Genomic DNA, 19,536 nt, shown 5'->3' with positions numbered 1-19,536 from the left:
ATTTGTAGCACTGCCATATGCCAATGAGAAACACACCAATACCACTGATGTAAAAATACTGAAATTGTTACTTTACAGAATTGCTAGATGACCGGATGCTGGGGGCAGAGGAAGCATGTTCACTGCAGACCAAGTAACCCATATAGTCATTATGGCGATTGCAAATAATCCTATACTTGGAAATAAACACTTGTGTTTGTTTTGATGTGTTTGAATAAACACCAGTACTTGAAGTTTGGATCCCTCTATGCTTATGGATCTATGACAGAAGTATGAGCTCAAACTGACATAGCCTACCTTGTGCACAGAGAAAGCAAAAGCCAGATGTGTTTTGTATTCATACCATCAGTGTGCAGTTGGTGCATTGTGTGCTTAGGAGATGATGGCTTGTGGGTACTGTTTGATACGGAAACACCATTTTTACGAAGGTGTGAAGAGTTAATCTAGCTGTGTTTGCTTTTGCAAGAGAACTACAATGTTTTGATGATTGGGTGACAGGTTTTCTTATTTGTGTGAAGAGTTTTGCAAAATTAGCCAATGGTTACAAAAAATGTGCTTAAGCAATCAGAAAAAACTGTAAGAAAATTCCGACTAGAAAACAGGTCTGTCTTCATCTCACTGCCTTCTACTCTACTCAGATGGTTTTTATAGTACTGTTCTACAGTTACCATATCAAGTGTACAGGGTATTGCAGGGTGCTAATGCTCCTTTTGCAGCCAAAGTGGTAGTTTCTGTGAAACATACCATGATTACTTATATTGAAGTACAGTGTTGTACAGTGGATGATACAGTATATACAGTAAAGTACTGTAAGAAAAATAAGCAAACCAATGACAATATGTGGTTGTATTTCTCTAGAATGACTCGAAGACCTTCTGGGGGAGGACGCCAACGCCTGTTCACACAACGGCAGGAACTTGCCGTTGTGGACCTAGTGAGGGCAGACAATGCTATCCGTCTCCACCAGCTACGAAAGCAAATACTTGCAGACAGGCAAGTGTTCAACAACATAAACCATGTGAGCATCACCACCATCAGACGCATCTTGGGAAAACACAGCATCACCATGAAGCAACTCTACAGAGTCCCATTTGAGAGGAACAGTGACAGGGTCAAAGGACTTCGAGCTGAATATGTACCATATCAGTACCACATGAATACATTCTGAGAGCTACACAGGTACCCGTGTGATGGGGTGAGGGTTCTGTATGTGTAGCACTGTAGTACAGTAATATGTTCTCTCTTTTTTTTTTTTTTTTTTTTTTTTACAGAGAATCTTGGCCATGGATGGAGCTGCACAGCCTCATGAATTCATTTTCATTGATGAAGCTGGATTCGACCTGTGCAAAACAAGACGACGGGGTCGTAATGTAATTGGCCAAAGGGCAATTGTGCACGTTCCAGGGCAGCGCGGGGGAAATATCACATTGTGTGCCGCCATAAGCCTTCGACGGCTTCTGCATCATCATGCAAAACTAGGTCCATACAATAGCCAACATATACTCACATTTCTAGATCTCCATGATATAGTTGTACAGAATAGACCAGATCAGCCCAGGTTTGTGGTGATATGGGATAATGTCAGTTTCCATCGGGCTGCTCTGGTCCAGGCCTGGTTCTCCAACCACAGTCAACTTGAAGTGGTATGCTTGCCCCCTTACTCACCATTTTTAAACCCTATAGAGGAATTTTTTTCGGCTTGGAGATGGCGTGTATATGACCGCCAACTACATGCCTGCATGCCTCTTCTGCAGGCAATGGAACAGGCCTGCGGCGACATTCAGGTGACAGCAATCCATGGATGGTTTTGACATGGAAGAGGATATTTTCCCCGGTGCCTAGCGGGAGAAGACATTGCTTGCGATGTTGATGAGGTCCTGTGGCCAGACCCCAACAGACGGCGGGATCCATGAGCCCACGTATGCACAATTGTCATGATTTTTTGTTTACAGTATAGTGTTTTTTCTATTACTGTATTATGGGTTGTTTTTTTTTTGCTTTATCTGAATTCTTGGTACTGCAATGTACAATATTGAGTAGGCCTATTTGCTTTTTTGGTTGTTTGCAAATGTGTCTCCTGAAAATATGCCTTCTGAATGAACAATGGAAATCAAAGACTGCAGTGCTTTATATAAAGTAGACTAGTGTGTTCCCCCTGCTCTGTAGGTGTTTGCATATGATGCAAGTATGTGTCATTTTGTCAACAGAGTTACATTTTGACAAAGGAATGTTAGGTTTTGATAGCAGAGTTTAGGTTTTGAGAGTAGAGTTTCAATTTGGTGCAGATGTGAATGGTATATTTCCCAGTGTTGTGTCATGTTTACTTGTGTTTAGGGTTTTGGCACAATGAGCAAAGTTTTGCAAAATGTGTTCAGGCAACGGGCAAAAACTGTAATTAGAAGCTGATAGCAGCTTCAAGTTTTAGACTGTAATTCTTTTTAAGTACGAGTATGAAGGAGGGTCACATATTTAATACTGCCTGGGATTTTAGCGGCATTATTAAAAGAGAATTGTCATGCTTTCTAATTCTGCAATCACACTGTCCGTTACAGTTTCAGTGATGTGTGCAGTCATGATAAAAAAAGTGCAACCTCTTTCAGTTCTAAGTTTTTATGTATCAGGACAAATAAATAGTAATGTCGTCTGTTTCTTGGCAATTACTAAAAACGGAACCTTAGCTGAACAACAACATAGAGTTTATACGCTGTGTCATTTATCAGACAGAAATGAAGCCAAAATTCAGAAGCAGTTTTACTGATATGCTAAAGCGTGGCCAAAATGCATTTCCTTTAACAGTGATGATAATGTCTGAGGTTGTCTGCCATGTGGGATGCTTGAGAAATAGATTTGTAACGCAGTCAGCTTGAAAAATAAGGAAGTATGTAAATTTGTCAGACAAGTTCTTGCCTATACTAAATAAAGCTGATACATTACTGCTCTTATGTACATTGAATTCCAGCAGTTCACGGTGCTGATTTCTGACTTACATAAGTAAGTTAGCTTTAGGTAGAAATTAAGAATATATACTTTTTACTAGCTTCGTTTGCTAGCATTTGCTAGCTTTTACTGTTGGTTACTACATGGAGAAAATAAAAGCTTAGTTATTGTCAGAGTGAAAGCAGGTGAATAACAACAAAGGAAACAATGGAATGTCACCAGTATGAAGAACAGTGCACCAAATTGTGCTGAGTCTGCTGAAAGAAGTAGCCACTTGTGTGTGAGCGTGCACTGTAGCCCACTTCAAACTTGAATCAAATTCGAATGCTCACCTAGATCAATGTTTTGAGTCTGGCTTGACAGTAAAGACTAGCTATCCTTACAGATACTCAGAGAGAGCTGTGAAACATATTGTTTGTGCCATTTTGAGTGAAAAGTCAATACATTTGAATCCTGTTTACAAGAGGTAAACTCCATGCATATAACTCCTCTGCACTCCAGCCGAAACTGTAAATAAAGTATCTAAATAAAGTAAAGTATGATAAATAAAGTATCATATTTGAAACTAAGGTTTGAATCCTGACTTAAATCTGACTTCTGAAACAATTTCTGTGTTGAACTTTATTGCTGTTGATAATAAATAATAACTGTGACTTCTTACTGTTAGCTGTCATGTCAAACAAGGTAGTATTTTTATTGTCTTTGTCTCTTAATATTGCATTTTATTTTGTTTGCATTGTTCCAGATGTGACAGGAATGTGCATCATTGTTCTGGGAGGCCTCCTTGTTCTTCGGAGTGATGACCTCCATAATGTCTCCAACACTGGTACGTTTTTACTGTTGCATTTCAAAGGGGAACAGAGTTGTGGTGAAATTTCCTTTTGATTTGCGGGTTTTATTCACTTCCAATTATGATACCTCTTAGCCCCCAAGTGATTATATGTATGCTAGACAACTTCAGGGCATGCTCCTAATGAGATGAAGGATGGTGTCCTGGGGGATTTCCTACCAGATCTGAAACAGTGCATCACTGAGCTTCTGGACAGTCTGAGGTGCTACCTGGTCGCACTGATGGAGCAAAACATAGCACCTCAGAGGTGTTGAAAATTGATCTTTCAGGCAAGAGGAACAGAGGAAGACCACAGAGAAGGTTCATGTTCATGTAGCGAAGGGGAATATGCTGGAGGTGGGTGTGAGAGGCAGTGATGACCTCTAAAGGGAAGAGCCAACTTGGCAGACTAAAATTGTTTTGTAGTATTTGGGCTTTATCTAATGATCTAATGATGTTACCAGAAAATGTCATGTGGAACTGTCATACTGATCTCACTGTGACTGCTACTGGTTTCAGTTGCATTTTGAGATGAGTAGTGTCAGCTGTTTGGAGAGAAACTGTACTTTGAACTGTGCTTTTACCTTTATTTTTATTTTTGCAGAAACTTGAGTGCAAGTAAACTACATAAAACAAAATGCTCTGTTATTACAACATCCGTTAGCATGCACTAGATTAATGTTACTGACTAAGGTCGATTGATTTTAACATAATTTTTAACGGCATCACATACTTTGTTTTTGGTTTTTTTTAAGTTGTTGTTTTTTTGTCTACCCTGTAACCACAGTCTTTAGCGGAAGTGTTTAATCTACCTTTTGAGTGTGTGAACATTGCAAAGATTCAAAAGTTCTTGCATTTTTAAACTCAGCTCGATTTGATAACACAGGAAGTGGAAACTTGTCAGCCGCAGTCGAGACGGACGACTGCCTGAGAAAACTATCATTTGTTTTGTCTCGTGGGATCTATTTCTGCTGTGGTAATTGACTGTAGTGTAGAAGTCATCAGTTTTTATGAAACTGTCTTTACAGATTTCCCAAGCTGCTTAAAAACTGGGAATGTATTCAGTATATTTGAAGTGTTTTTATTTTCTAACACACGGGCTCAGCTGATGACTCAGTCTTGCTGTATATGGTTTTGCAATAAGTGTTCACATTCAAGCTCAAGTAAAACCTGTAACATGCTGTTAATGCTGTTTGTATAAAAAAAAACAATGTATAAATGTCACATGTAACTGATGTAACTATTTAATAAGTGCTATAATGTTGTTTATCTATCCATTTTCTTCCTTATCCGGGGCCGAGTCGCGGGGGCAGCATCCCAAGCAGAGAAGCCCAGACCTCCCTCTCCCCAGCCACCCCCTCCAGCTTATCCGGGTGAACACCAAGGCGTTCCCAGGCCAGCCGAGACATATAATCTCTCCAGCGTGTCCTGGGTCTGCCCCGGGGCCTCCTCCCGGTGGGGCATGTCCGGAAAACCTCACCCAGGAGGCGCCCGGGGGGCATCCTTGTCAGATGCCCGAACCACCTCAGCTGGCTCCTTTTGATGTGGAGGAGCAGCGGCTCTACTCTGAGCCCCTCCCGGATGGCTGAACTTCTCACCCTATCACTAAGGGAGAGGCCAGTCACCCTTCGGAGGAAGCCCATTTCTGCCACTTGTATTCGCAATCTTGTTCCTTCGGTCACTACCCACAGCTCGTGGCCATAGGTGAGGATAGGGGATTGACCGGTAAATTGAGAGCTTCTGCATCACTGCAGCCGCTGCACCAATCCGTCTGTCAATCTCCCACTCCCTTCTCCAATCTCTCATGAACAAGACCCCAAGATACTTAAACTCCTCCACTTGGGGCAGGGTCTTGTCCCTGACCCGGAGTGGGCACTCCACCCTTTTCCGGCTGAGAACCATAAAAATTATGAACAGAATCAGTGACAAAGGGCAGCCCTGGCAGAGCCCATCACCCACCAGGAACGAGTCTGACTTATTGCCAGCTATGTGGACCGTAGCAATGGGCCAGACACCCCATACTCCCAGAGCACCCCCCACAGGATCCCCCTGAAGGACACGGACGAATGCCTTCTCCAAGTCCACAAAGCACATGTAGACTGGTTGGGCAAACTCCCATGCACCCTCAAGTATCCTTGGGGGGATAAAGAGCTGGTCAAGTGTTCCACGATCAGGATGAAAACCGCATTGTTCCTCCTGTATCCAGGGCTCTAGACTAACTTTTTGCCATGGGCGTACCGGTACGCCTAACTTTTTAAAGTTAGGCGTACCGGCACAAAAGTTAGGCGTACACAAATTTTATAATAATTTAAATAATATAATGTGTTTTTCTGGATACACTGTGCTTTTTCAGCATTCAAAGACTGATGACACCATGTCCGAGCACTGGCTATGAATTTCAGAAGGATCAGGCCTTAACTTAACAGAAAAGTTAGCAATGGTTCTTTTCCTATTACAGCTACATCCACTTCTGTGGTGCCTAGGCTGCTCACTAGGGCTGGGTATCATCACTGATTTCTATAATCCATTCGATTCCGGTTTTCAAAGTCCCGATTCGATTCAACTTAGCCTCAGACAGTCAGAAATATTATAATTCTGATCATTTATCAGTACTGACTTCTTCAGAATTGTGAACATCACAGCAGATGCCTTTGTGTGAAAGTAACTGAGAATAAAACACAGAAAAACATGAAGGAGATTTTCCCTGGTCTGGCTTTTTATAGCAGATAACCTTAAAAATATTCTACAATGTTCTGCATATAAAGTTTAAATTTCTTCAGTATTGAACAACAGAAAAAATAGGCTTTCTTGTCCGAGGTCATTTAAGTGAAAAAAAGAAAAGAAAAAGACAGCAGCCACAGCGCTGTAAACAACGGTAGACTGGTGGGTAATAAGCGAATTAATAATACAGAAAACAGAGATTGGAAACAGGAAACTGTTCTTGAAGTACAGAGAGAGATAGAGAGAGAGAGCTAGCTGTGCATGAAGTGTGATTTTAATAGTCGTGGAAGCAAAACAGCAAAATTCATGACGACATTGATCAAATGTGAAGCGCAGTTTGCTGCTTCTTTTGCTGCTGGCTCGGTGAATTTTGGTTGGAGAGAGACAAAACCTGCAGCTCAGAATCAGCGCAAAAAGATGTAAACACAGCGCGGACCGCACGCATCAGAATCGCTAAGCTCCGACAGCGTGTCCGTCTACGGGTCGTCGGGTGAGAAAGCCGAGAAAGACAAAGCTGATTCTGATGCGTCGGGTCCGTTCTGTGTTTACGTCTTTGTGTGGAATCCGTGTACCTGCTCTCATTTGCTGTTTGGTTGTTGTTGAAATGGTTTTGTGAGCTTTAATCTGAGAATCTGGCGTTTCTGGCAAAACACAGTTATATTTAAAAGTCGATTCAGGATTTAATGAATTGATATCGCTTTATTCAAGCTACTCACCTCCCACTTCCACCTGCACTTTCAACTGGATCACGGCCAATCAGAGAGGTCCCGCCCCTGACTATCTCTGATTGGTTTAGTCCACGATAGGGGCAAAATGTGTGTCTGTTGTTGACCACAGGGAAGGTTGCAGATTTTATTTTATTTTTTTTGCTACCTGAACAGTTGGTCGCACAGGTGCAACCAAATATTTTCTTTTAGTCGCACCACTGAAAAATTTGGTCGCATTTGCGACCAAATTGGTCGCACTCTAGAGCCCTGTCCTGTATCCGAGGTTCGACTAACGGACGGACTCTCCTCTCCAGCACCCTGGCATAGACTTTCCCAGGGAGGCTGAGGAGTGTGATTCCCCTGTAGTTGGAACACACCCTCCGGTCCCCTTTTTTAAAGATGGGGACCACCACCTCGGTCTACCAGTCCAGGGGTACCGCCCCTGATCTCCACGCAACATTGTAGAGGCGTGTCAACCAGGACAGCCTTACAACCTCCAGAGCCTTCAGGAACTCAGGGCGGACCTCATCAACACCAGGGGCTCTGCCACCAAGGAATTATTTAACTGCCTCAGTGACCTCGCCTCCGGAAATTGGCGGGTCATTCCCCTCATACCCAGACTCTGCTTCCTCCTCGGAAGATGTGTCAGTGGGATTAAGGAGGTCCTCGAAGTATTCCTTCCACCGCCTGACAATTTTCTCAGTCAACAGCACTCCACCCACACTACACACAGTGCAGGTTGAACACCGCTTTCCCCTCCTTAGTTGCCTGACCGTTTGCCAGAATCTCTTCGAGGTAGTCTGAAAGTCTTTTTCCATGGCCTCTCCGAACTCCTCCCACACCCGAGTTTTTGCTTCCGCCACCGCCTGCTTGGCCTATCTATCTACCTATCAGCTGCCGGAGTCCCACAGGCTAACCAAGCCCAGTAGGACTCCTTCTTCAGCTTGGTGGCTTGGTTACCACCACGACAGGCACCAACTACCTTGTGGCTGCAGCTCAGTGCTGCGGCTTCTGCAATGGAGGAGCTGAACAGGACTCAATGTCCCCAGTCTCCCTGGGAATGCTGTTGAAGCTCTGCTGGAGGTGTGAGTTGAAGATCTTGCGGACCGGGGCCTCTGCTAGATGTTCCCAGCACACCCTCACTGTACGTTTTGGTGCGCCAAATATGTGGTGTAGCCGTGGGTCCTTTGCAATACTCACTTGGTCCCTTGAAAAGGTGGGGAGCTACTGTTGATAGTGTTGATCCCGGTGAAGTGCCGCAATTGCAGCCTGAGGCTACGTCCACACTAGCCCGGATAGATTTGAAAACTGCGTTTCCGTCTGAAAACACTCCACATCCACACTAGTGTTTTCAGTCGTTTTCACAGAGTTGTGTGTCCACATTGAAATGGATGAAAACGCCTATGTCCCAGTACTGCGCATGTGTGAAACGCAAGAAGATTCGACCTGCCTCATTTCTGTCTGTCGTTTATTTACTTTCTGGCTCTTTGAACCGTTGCGGCAAAAGGTCGAGGAAAAGCACCGAGTTTTTTAAATGGACTAACAATGAGGTGGAGTTGTTGCTGCGAGTAACACAAAAGTACAAAGTTGCAAAAGCAAGTGAGAATTAAGGAATTTGAAGAAATGCTATCTGGAGCATGTACAGACTGATATTAATCTTTAACAGGGCTGTCAAAATTGAGAGCAAACAAAACAACTGCTGCCCTCCACTATCTTAGTATAATTGGTCACATGACGGCACCCAAATGTATGTGTTTTCGAGAGCGTTTTGAAAACGCTGCGTTTTCCTTCCGCGAAAACGCCATCTCAGTGCGTCTCAGGCGCTCTAAAAACCTGCTTGCTCCAGGCCTGTTGGACAGCTTCACTCCTTGTGGTCAACTCCATGCAGCGCATCTTGAAAATTTGGATAAGGCAAATGTTTTAGTTCATGCCTTTCGACACTGGGCAAAGAACTATGTGTCACTGAGTAAGCTAACAGCTTACAAGGAAATTTAAGTGACCATTGGAGAAGAGGATAAAGCCATGAGAAGTGCAATTCGAAGAAAAGGATTCGTGATAGGGGTGAAGCAAAGTAAGCTGACAGTTGGAGGAAATGCCAGACCGCTTGCGAAATCACATCTGGTTAAGCAATAAAAACAAAATGAGAAAAAAATAGTTGTCCGGGAAAAAAAAAAGAGAGGAAAAAAGTTGACCATGTCAGACAACAGTGAATCCAAAATCTATAAAACAACTCATATAAGTTTTATTTGCTCGCAGTTAAATTATTCAACCAATATATCCAAAGAATAGTCAAAGAAATAGTCAGAAATTAAAGGACAACCACTATACTGTATATTGCCATTGAATATAACAACTGAAATAATTAATTATTGTATCAAACAATCTCAAATATCCAGAATTCATTGGTTCTAATAAGACAATGACAGTAGCTCTGTGTAAATTCAAAACATTACCCACTTTGCTTAAATATTATCTTAATAATCTTGTTTTTCTTTTTTAAAGCTCACAAAGAAGAATGTGGTCTGATTCAGCTCGGAGTACAGCTTTTTATACAGTGAAGCCCCCTTTTGGCTGACTGGTAGTGGTAAGGTTCAAAATATCAGTCCGTTAGCAGGGTCGTACTGCCGTAAGACATCCATCCATCGATGAAAAGAGAAACACAACAAAGGCAACAAAAAAAGTGGCTGTGGAGCCATCAGAGAACACTTAATGTGAGTGTTAACAAAAACTGTAGGGAACAAATCACTGTCATGTATAGGTCTATACAGAGGTTATGGAAGCTGTACAAAGATTATTGTAACAAACAGACAGTAAAAACAAAGCCTGGTAAAAATTCTCAACAACCTTCTAAAAGGATAAAACCCTTAAATAAAACGTGACAAAATAAATAACCCAAATGTTTTTGGAGGGACACCTCCTTTTTTTCCTTTATCAGTTTTTATCATTGAATCATGGCCAGACAGAAAACAAATATACTGTATCAACATAGGATGTTTATACCCTCCATATTAAAAGAGGCTTCGACAAATGATTGTGTCATTTACTCTTTTATCTATGTTTGTTTGATTATTATTCTTTTTTTTAATCTAAATGGGTGGTCATGCAAATAGAAAAAAGCCAAGTCCTTTATGCTTTTAGCTTGGTGTTAAATCTGACAGTTCATCTGTTGGTGATGGACTGGCTGGTTTCCAGTCTTGCTGTGCCCTTAAACACACTTACCTCAAGTACTAGCTATTCTTTCAGCCAACTAGTCTATGCAACTAGCTAGTTTCTACCTAACTGTGCTTTCTCAGTCATTAAGCAGCTTCAGCCTTCGCTTTATGTGTCACCCCCTCTTGTTTTTCTTGCTGAAAAACATTTCTCAAGTCTAGTTCAGCTCCTGAGAGCCAAACCAGGTAGCTATATAGCTTGCTGTAGAGCAATATTTCAAGAGGTTGACTAGTTGATTTAAGGTGGTCTGGTATTCCAAAATCATTGCTTGATGTCTGCTTTGTCTGCCCGACAAGCCACCTAGTCAACAGGTAGATGAGAACTCGCATAAGTAGATCAATTGGCATTCTTAGATTACGCTACGTCTTGTTTGTCTGAGCTGACAAGTCAACTGGTTTTCACAGCAGCTGGTTTGTGAGCAGACTTAAAAGGTGCTGTTTTAGTGCTCCAAGATCCAACCTGCCTGCCTGTTGAACAAATAGAGTACTATAGACGGTGGATACCCACGATTGAAGTACTCAGGATGCCTTCGTTAACTTCTCTAGTTCTTAAGTTTCCTAATTCCTTTCCACAAACTCAGCATGACCAGTCAGGAACTTTTTGCCAGTGTGTCAAGGACACATGGTCATGCCAGCAGTGTACATTCCAGCTGGCATCAGCCTGTTACCAGGTAATAGGTCCAAAATCAGAGTGCAATCCTTTGTATAATCCCAGTCTTTCTGTAAACAGTTTACAACCACTCTCCTAATAAGTGTGACACCAAGCCTTCTGCGGTCTTTCGGTAGTCTTTTATTCACAGCTGGGAAGGAGTAGCCCAAAAGCAGTCGATGGGCAGTCCAACGCCAAGTCTGCACACAGTCCAAAAACCTGATGAAAACCAGACGACCCGCCAGTCTACACGAATCCAGTGAAAAGCAGTCTGTATTCCAGTATCAGCTGAGAAGTCCAACTACCAGATGTCAGAGCTTAGTTCTCTGCTGGTGAGGGGTACAAAGGTGCTGTTCAGGTGGAGTTCTGGCTTCTTCCCAAGGGTATTGCTCTGTTGCACCTGGGAAACACACAGCACCACCATGATTAGCACTAACCTTGCCATATAATGGTGCTTCATTTTATGGTATGACAAAATATTGCATGCCAATACTGTGCCTTGACTTAAACATAAGAACTGTACTGCATTTCGTTTCCCAGTCTGTTAGAATAAGCATGTTTTCAGGCTAGATGATATGAAGATATTGTTTTCTTTCTATATTCTCTTTTATTCAAACAGACCTCTTGTTCCCCAGTGAACTGCTCTGAACCCCTGGGGAGAAGAGAGGATTTATTTTTATTGTGTTTAAGCTCTGAGTACATGCAAACAGATAACAGCAAGCAAACTTTAGAAAAGGATACACTGTGCTGATGTTGGGTGCTGGGGACTAACTAAGAACATCATACGTATAAGTGGCTTAGTCTTTTCTCCCACCTGTCCATTCAGCAGTGTCATAGGGATATTGCAATAGACATGGCGCCCCCCGGGGCCCAGAGTGGAGAACTGCACTGTGGAGGGAGGTGGAAGTGGGGGTGAGGGCTGTGGGGGAAGTTGAAACTCATAGCTGCGGCAGAAATGCCGCATTTGAGCTGCTGTAGCACTGTGACCCCCTCCTAATGGCAAGGTCATCTGGTTGTAGTCAGGGATCTCTGTTGCCAAGGCGACCTGTGTGTAAAAGACATGACTTTCTAGTAACTTTCATTAGCTTCAGCATTATTGCAAGAGGCAACTAAATATGAAGCATTCATCATGAAAATGCTGTTTGTAGACTTCTGTTAGCTTCTGGGTGAACTATGAAAACAAGATAATTGTAAATTAATGAAATAAATGTAAATGAACTTAAGTGTAATGTGTTAAAATAATTCAAGCTCGAGTTTCACTTATTTTTCAAAATAGAGCTAAACACAGGAAAACGTGAAATCCCCGAATTCCGTCTGATGTGAATTCAAAGGCACGTTTTAAACAACTGAAACAAACTTTCTAGTCCAAACTGTACATTTGAAAACACAGCAGTGGAAACATAAGAAGTACAGAAACAGTTAGAACATAGTCACAAACATTAAAGAGAGATCCATGGCAGTCAAAGAATTCTGAACTGAACTGGTGGTAGAAAAACTTGTAAAACTTTATCATGGGACAAAGTCAGAAAACTTTTTATTCAGTTTTTATTAGAGTTGACCGGTGGTTATATACATGCAGTTTTAATGTCCTGGTGACCAAAGCCAAAGCCTCATCAGAAATGGTCTTAGTGGAAGAATGGCTCTAAGAAAGTCATTGGGGTAAGGGATGGAGACAGGGAGAAAAATTGAGGTATGGCAAATTACCCAAAATTGGACTACAAATCATTGGCAAGAGGACTTGAATTCAAATGTGAAATGGTTCGAATTGTAATCAGTATGTACAAAAGTGAGTGGCTACAGTCACCGGTAAACCTGGTGGAGGCTCCGTCATGGTTTGAGGCTGCATATCAGCCAGTGATGTTGGAGAGCTTTTTTAAAATTGATGGAATTACAAATGCAGAAAAGTACAGTCAGATTTTGATCCACCATGTAAAAACCATCTTGAAAGCATTTGACTGGCACTGGCTTTTTCAGTATGACACTGATCCCAAACACACTGTAAAAGTCCAGTAAAAGTGTACCTGGATAGAAAAATGCACAATGAAGCACTATCAGTCATTGCATGGCCTCCCCCAGATGCTGGAGCTCAACATTCCTTCTTTCCTGTCCTATCAAACAGGTAACAATGCATTGTTCCTGATCATCTGCTCTCACAAGGTAGCCCAAAGTTCAGGAAAAAATTAATTTACAGGTGTAACAACGATCAACTAAGTCTGTGTTTTTAAGATTAATGTTGTCATAGTGCAGTGCCAAGGTCACTGATTTGAGAAAAACCATCTACTAATTAATAAAAGTTCGAACTAAAAGACATGTGCTGACCTGATGGTGTCCATGCCGACTCTCATTAGGGGGCACCAGGGAGGCAGAAGTGGTTGTCATGGCAATAGTGGAGACTGTGGTCTGTAGGTCACCAAAGAGGCCCTGTTCACCAGAATCCATTACCTGTTAACACAGAGATTCCTCCAACAGTGAGTCAAAATTCGATCCATCGATTCCATCCATCCATCCTCCCTCCCTCTGTTGGAGGTTATGGGGTGCTGGAGTCTTTCTTTGCTAACAGTCTTTTGCAAGGTCAACGCAGAGAGACATACAATCATTCAACAACTTTATTCAGAGTTTCCACCTATGGGTGAGTAGCATAATCTAAGCCCTGGTGCATAAAATAATTTGACACACCTTTACACACTTAAACACCATCTAGATTCCATGACATCAATTATTAGAGTAGAAGAAGACATTAGAATGATATCACCACGCTGTTGCGGTTGTTGTTAATATTCTCTGTGTAGCATCATTCTTCAGGAAAGAAAGCAGCAGGAAACATTTATTTGCTAATCAGGGCATACACAACCTGAGGCATGGTAAACATCTACACATTTTGCTTTGCTGTGATTCCAATTTTAATACATTACCTGTGTTTTGCAGACATTTTAAAGGCCATCTGCCTGTTTGAATGCGCCCAAGGAAAGAGTACATCTCAGTAGAATTTTTTGGCTCCCATGCATGAAATGGACATTATTAATATAGGTATAGATCAAGATGTCTGAGTTTAAGGGTTTCTATAATGACACATGAACAAATTCACATGCTATCCAAAATGTTTTTATCACTTATAGTCGCACATGTATTGTAGACTTGCTTTTTTTATGAAATTTCTTTTCAGAGGTCATAAATCAGTCCCAGAGTGGAGGCTATACCACTGTAGAAAGATAAAGTATATCGAGAATACATGAAAAAAGACGCAGTGTACCTGACGTCTGGACAGTGTCTCTCTGCGTTTAGCGGGCATATCGTAGACCACCTGTTTCCAAAACTTAGATGACAGCTCATTGCTCTTAGGACCCCTCCACTTGATGATGGATAAAACCTGAAGAGAAGGAGACAAATTACAAAAAAAAAGATTTTGCCATTCTGGCCGGTGATAACTCTTCAGGTCACCCCATAAACTCTCCATCCTTTCATTCATCCGCTCTTTCTGTATACCTTGATGGTATGTTTAAGTGCCTCCACCTCTTGGTAGTTGATGACATTCTTCAGGTCTGCACACTCTATCATGATCACCTAGAACACGGAGAGATTTCTAAGCAGAAGACCTTCGCCAACAAAACTCTCCATATGTAATAATGCAATGTCCGGGTAGGTTCTCAGTAATCCAGGTTATGGTAGTAGTAAGAGCTTGAACACAGAAGGTGAATGAACTTCTTTAAATTTGTAAAGATATTTCACCTCTTATTCAAGCAGCTTCTTTAGTTCTAAAAACAAAAGGTGGGCAGCTCCAAGTATTTAACCCCTAGTAGAGGTCGTCTCTCAGTTATCAGCCACCTGCAATGAAGTTTTGAGATCCAGATGCTTAAACACCCAAATCATACTCAGACGACCTCAATAGGTCACATGATGGGGTGGGACAGTCCCACAGTGGTTTTATCCTTATTTTTGGCTTTAATTCATCTGATGACTCACATGATCAATAGTGGGCCAACAACCACAGCTAGCGTTTAAATACCTGGGACTCTCCACCTTAACTAAAGAAACCTCTTGTGAGGTCAAAGGTCTTCACAAACCTAAAGAAGTCTTCTTGCCTTCTTTTTTCAAACTGTTAAGAATAATAATGCAATCAAGTTGGAAAAATGTCTGTCCTCTAGATTTTTACCGTTGACCTCTGAATTCATACCTTGATCTCCCCAGTAACAAGCATGGAGTGGAGGCGTGTCTCTATCTGGAAGATGCTCCAGCCTCTTTTGGCGACAAACTCTGGCGTTAAAACGATGATCAGACGTCTGCTCTGCTCCACGCTACGAGCCAAGTCCTCAATGTAGGCTGGGAGAGACACATGGAGAGTAAGAATAATGAATAGAGAAGGGACAACTCGGCAGATGGCCCCACCCCCTCCTGAGCCTGGTTCTGCCCGAGGTTTCTTCCTGTTAAAAGGGAGTTTTTCCTTTCCACTGTCGCCAAAGTGCTTGCTCACAGGGGGTCATATGATTGTTGGGTTTTTCTCTGTATGCATTATTGTAGGGTCTACCTTACAATATAAAGGGCCTTGAGGCGACTGTTGCTGTGATTTGGCGCTGTACAAATAAAATTGAATTGAAATTGAAAAAGAAAACTTTTCCTTTCATTCTGTTATTACTAAAAAGTTTCCATGAATATCCACATGATGGTGTAATACCAAGTTTCCTGTGTCTCCAGATTTTGTTGTGAGCCAAAACAGAAGTGACAAAAAAGCAGGTTAATAAGCTTTTGCTCTTAATATTGTCAGTGCTGAACTAATCCTGTAACAGTCGTGCATTTCTTTCTCCAGAATTACTGAGAGGTTTTAATTCTTGTTGGATTACACGGAAAGCTCCAGCAGCTTTGACGAAGACAAAGCAGGAGGCAAGAAGTGAATTACCATCACAGTATGTAAGGGAAACATCTCGCACAGCAACACTTGCCCCCGCTTCCTGCATGTGTCAAGTTCATTCGTCCATACATGCCTGAGGTGAGTGACGGGCGGATATAACGGAGTGACAGAAATGCTTGTGCAAGAACTTTGGCTCTGACACAGCACGATGCAGTCAGCTCTTAAATGGGGATCAGAGTTGTGCTGAGCCACCATCGCCGGTTGTTACTTATAACTAAGTGAGGAATATGTGAAGTTGACGAGGAGAAGTGGCAGGTGATGGGATGTGGACGGTGAGTTAATATGAGGTGAAGCTACTATGCTTCAGCATTAGAGTAGCCTCCATGCCAAACCCAGTGAAAACCTGTCTTAACAAACAACCCAATTACTTTTTTGCAACAGTGTGTGTGTGTGTGTTTTCTTGGAACACATTGCTCATTATTTCTAAAATTTGTAGTTACAGAAAAAGTATGAAAACTTTGTGTTCATTGAACCACGGCTCCCCCCACCCCGTCTAAATACCTCTCTCTTTCTCCATCTCTGCTAACTAAATTAATGACAGACTCTCCAACAACACATTGCAATTTCACGCTCAATTTGAGGGGCACAAATAGTACAGTACATCCCCAAATTCATTCTCTTTCTTTTCTGTTTCTCTTGGTTTGCCTTTCTGCCTCTCTTTTTTTACATTTTCCCTCTCACATTAACACCTCCTTGCCTCTCTCTTGCCCTTGACTGCTTCCTGCTCCCCCATTTGTGAGGATTATGTAAATCAATTAATAAAATAACCAGTGACCCTGTACCCACTGCTTTCTGTTCCTTGTTATTTATTTCTCGCTCTCCTGTTCATTTCAGAGGGTTAAGTGGAGTGAATAATTGAATGGTGTGTTTTGGGTCGCATTGCTATGCTGCTCTTTCAGCAGCTTTGGTTACCAAAGAAAAGACTCTTGTTCAGTGTAGGCATATTTAAACCTGGAAAAAGTTACATGTTATATGCACAGGGGATATTTGTTTTTCGGATGTTTTCAGGGCAAACACAGGAAATATGACTTTTTCGTCTGCCGGGTGCGTCGGGAAGGGGCATAATTTTAGCTAAGGTCACGTAAAGTGTGGCTTTTCATTATGAACCATACTTAAGTAAACATATTTATGTATTTTAGGAGAAAATGTTAAATAATTCAAAGAGCACATATTAGCATGTGTCTTTTGTGCCACATTATACGGTTATTTCAGTCGGTGTATATTTTTTGGTTTGATGTTTTGAGGACAAGGAGACGTGGGATTTTGGTACCAAAATGCTAATACACAGGAAATGATAGCTGTATTACTTTATTTCACGCATTAGACCTCAGAGACCTCAGACATTACTAATTAGAATTAATATCCTATTTATTTAGATTTATTTATTTTTATACTACCTTTAATTGGACTGTCCAGTTTGCTTCCATACTGGTCTAGAGAGGCCTTTGCAGGATGTGCTCTTTTAGGTTTTTCTTTGAAAGCTACATATTCATTATATAAGACAAAGCAGTCAGTTTGAGGCAGTGTTAGGGACACTGCTTAATAAATACTTATTTAAAAACGTATTATTAAAATAATTAGAATGACACATTCCTCAAAGTACCACAGCAATAAAAATTATTTAGCATTAACAAACCACAGTGTACATGTTTAATGTTGATCAAAGGAGCTTGTAAAGAAAAGCGTCTGGACTTCTTTAAGTTGCTTGAAGACGTTTCACCTCTCGTCCGAGAAGCTTCTTCAGTTCTAAGGTCAAATGGTGGAGAGTCTCAGATATAAACCTAGTGGGAGTTTCCCCCCAAAGAGGGACAAAAGGACCCCCTGATGATCCTCTAATCGCCTGAGCCAAGATGTGAAACTGGGTGTGGGTCCCAATCAGCCAGAGTTTCGGGTGAGTTCATTGTGAAACCTGGCCCCACCTTATCATGCGAATTCATATCTGGGACTCTCCACCATTTGACCTTAGAACTGAAGAAGCTTCTCGGATGAGAGGTGAAACGTCTTCAAGCAACTTAAAGAAGTCCAGACGCTTTTCTTTACAAGCTTCTTTGACTACGATGACCTGGATGACTGAGAACCTTCACAGACATACGTTTAATGTTGATGTTTTTTTGAGATATCATTTGTATGAATTTGAGTGTTATATTGTTATATGTAACATTCTATGCATAAAAAAAATGTTGATAATATATTTTTAATTATCCAGATTACTTTAGGAGTCTAGGCGGAGATATAGAAGAGACATACGAACACAGACTATGATCGTAATATTTGTAACCATGTTTTTGGCCACTTGGTGAAGTCAATACTTACTCTGCTCTCCTTCTGACTTAGTACTCAGTTTCCTTGAATGACTGAGTGAACTTTCTGGGCTGAAAATGTCTAAGGACACATATTGAACACTTCTGGTTCATATGACCCACCCAGCACTACACATTGTTCATTTTTTGTTTTCGTGCCCCACTCGCCCTCTTCCTTTGAATGTATTCACTCTCCAAACCGCAGCCTCATTTCATGCTCAACCATCTACCATTATCTAATAAAAATGCTGTCAAACCTAAAATAAGGATGTTGTCCCAGCTAGTGAACTAGTGATTAAGTGCAGAGGGGTGTATAAACACAGAGGGGAAGCCCCCAGCAGCTTAGGCCTATTCCAACGTATCTAAGGGTCGATTCGGGGTCAGCTGATGCAGCCCTAACTACAAGCTAATATAAACATATTGGACAACTTCATGCTCTCAACTTTGATGAAACGGTTTGGTGATGCCCCCTTCCTGTTCCAACAAGACTGCACAACTCTGCACAAAGGAAGGTCCATAAAGACATGGATGAGTGAGTTTGGTGTGGAAGCCTTGACTAGCCTGCACAGAGTCCCAACCTCTGTGGTCAACCAGAAAAAACACCTTTGGGATGAGACTGCGAGCCAGGCCTTCTCGTCCAACACCAGTCTGACCTCCCAAATACAATTCTGGGAGAACAATCAGATAATCCCATAAACACACTCCTAAACCTTGTGGAAAGACTTCCCAGAGGAGGTGAAGCTGTTATATCTGCAAAGGCGGGCTGACATCTAGATTAACAATGGGATATCCCTCAAGTTCATAAGAGAGGTCAGAGTGTTGGAAGTGCAAGATTGGTTTCACACATGCTACCCAAAACGACACAAATGTTTTTATGGGCTTTGCACCAGATATTATTAACAATACCTGTGTGAGCACCACATCCTGGTTTGATGACAGTCACATCTTTGCTACAAAAGACGTCAGTTGTATTTAGTGCCATGTTACCACATTGTTTGAGGTGTCTATATCTATATCTCTATATATCTATCTCTATAAATATAGAGAGATATATATATTGTTGTGGAAATTTTCCACTTAAATAAAGCCTGCAAATGAGCGGTGAGCGGTATCTAACATTCTTTAATCCAAACACACAAAGACAGCAGACAATCAAGCCTGATGGAGCCCCTGCATGTCCGCGGGACAGACGGTCAGCAGAGTTCTCTGAGTCTAGCATGGCTCTCAGTTAAATACCTTCTTCAGGAACAAAAGGCAGTACACAGCTGTTTCACACCTTAA

At 41.8% G+C, this 19,536-nt stretch overlaps 1 protein-coding gene across 3 annotated transcripts in view; it reads right to left on the bottom strand.

Annotated features, from left to right (window-relative positions):
- Window positions 1-9,414: 9,414 nt before the first annotated feature.
- Window positions 9,415-19,536, bottom strand: part of il1rapl2 (interleukin 1 receptor accessory protein-like 2) — a 487,862-nt gene continuing 477,740 nt past the window's right edge. For 2 of the 3 annotated variants that reach the window (XM_085472996.1, XM_085473006.1), the window contains exons 13-18: window positions 15,224-15,369; window positions 14,536-14,613; window positions 14,303-14,419; window positions 13,372-13,494; window positions 11,867-12,097; window positions 9,415-11,452 (exon numbers count right to left, since the gene is read on the bottom strand). In XM_085472996.1, coding sequence (XP_085329122.1) covers window positions 11,354-11,452; window positions 11,867-12,097; window positions 13,372-13,494; window positions 14,303-14,419; window positions 14,536-14,613; window positions 15,224-15,369 — 794 coding nt within the window. In that variant the 3' untranslated portion in view covers window positions 9,415-11,353. Of the gene's footprint in view, window positions 11,453-11,673; window positions 11,705-11,866; window positions 12,098-13,371; window positions 13,495-14,302; window positions 14,420-14,535; window positions 14,614-15,223; window positions 15,370-19,536 lie in introns of all 3 variants that reach the window. The other variant, XM_085472988.1, reaches the window with a different exon arrangement.

The sequence above is a fragment of the Copadichromis virginalis genome, linkage group LG2 (genome assembly GCF_057382275.1).
Source record: "Copadichromis virginalis isolate Kocher_CV1m ecotype Utaka linkage group LG2, C_Virginalis_male_GT1.1, whole genome shotgun sequence".
In the NCBI taxonomy this organism is placed as follows: Eukaryota; Metazoa; Chordata; class Actinopteri; order Cichliformes; family Cichlidae; genus Copadichromis; species Copadichromis virginalis.
Note: the sequence above shows the minus strand (reverse complement) of the source record. Positions and strands in the feature narration are given on the sequence as shown.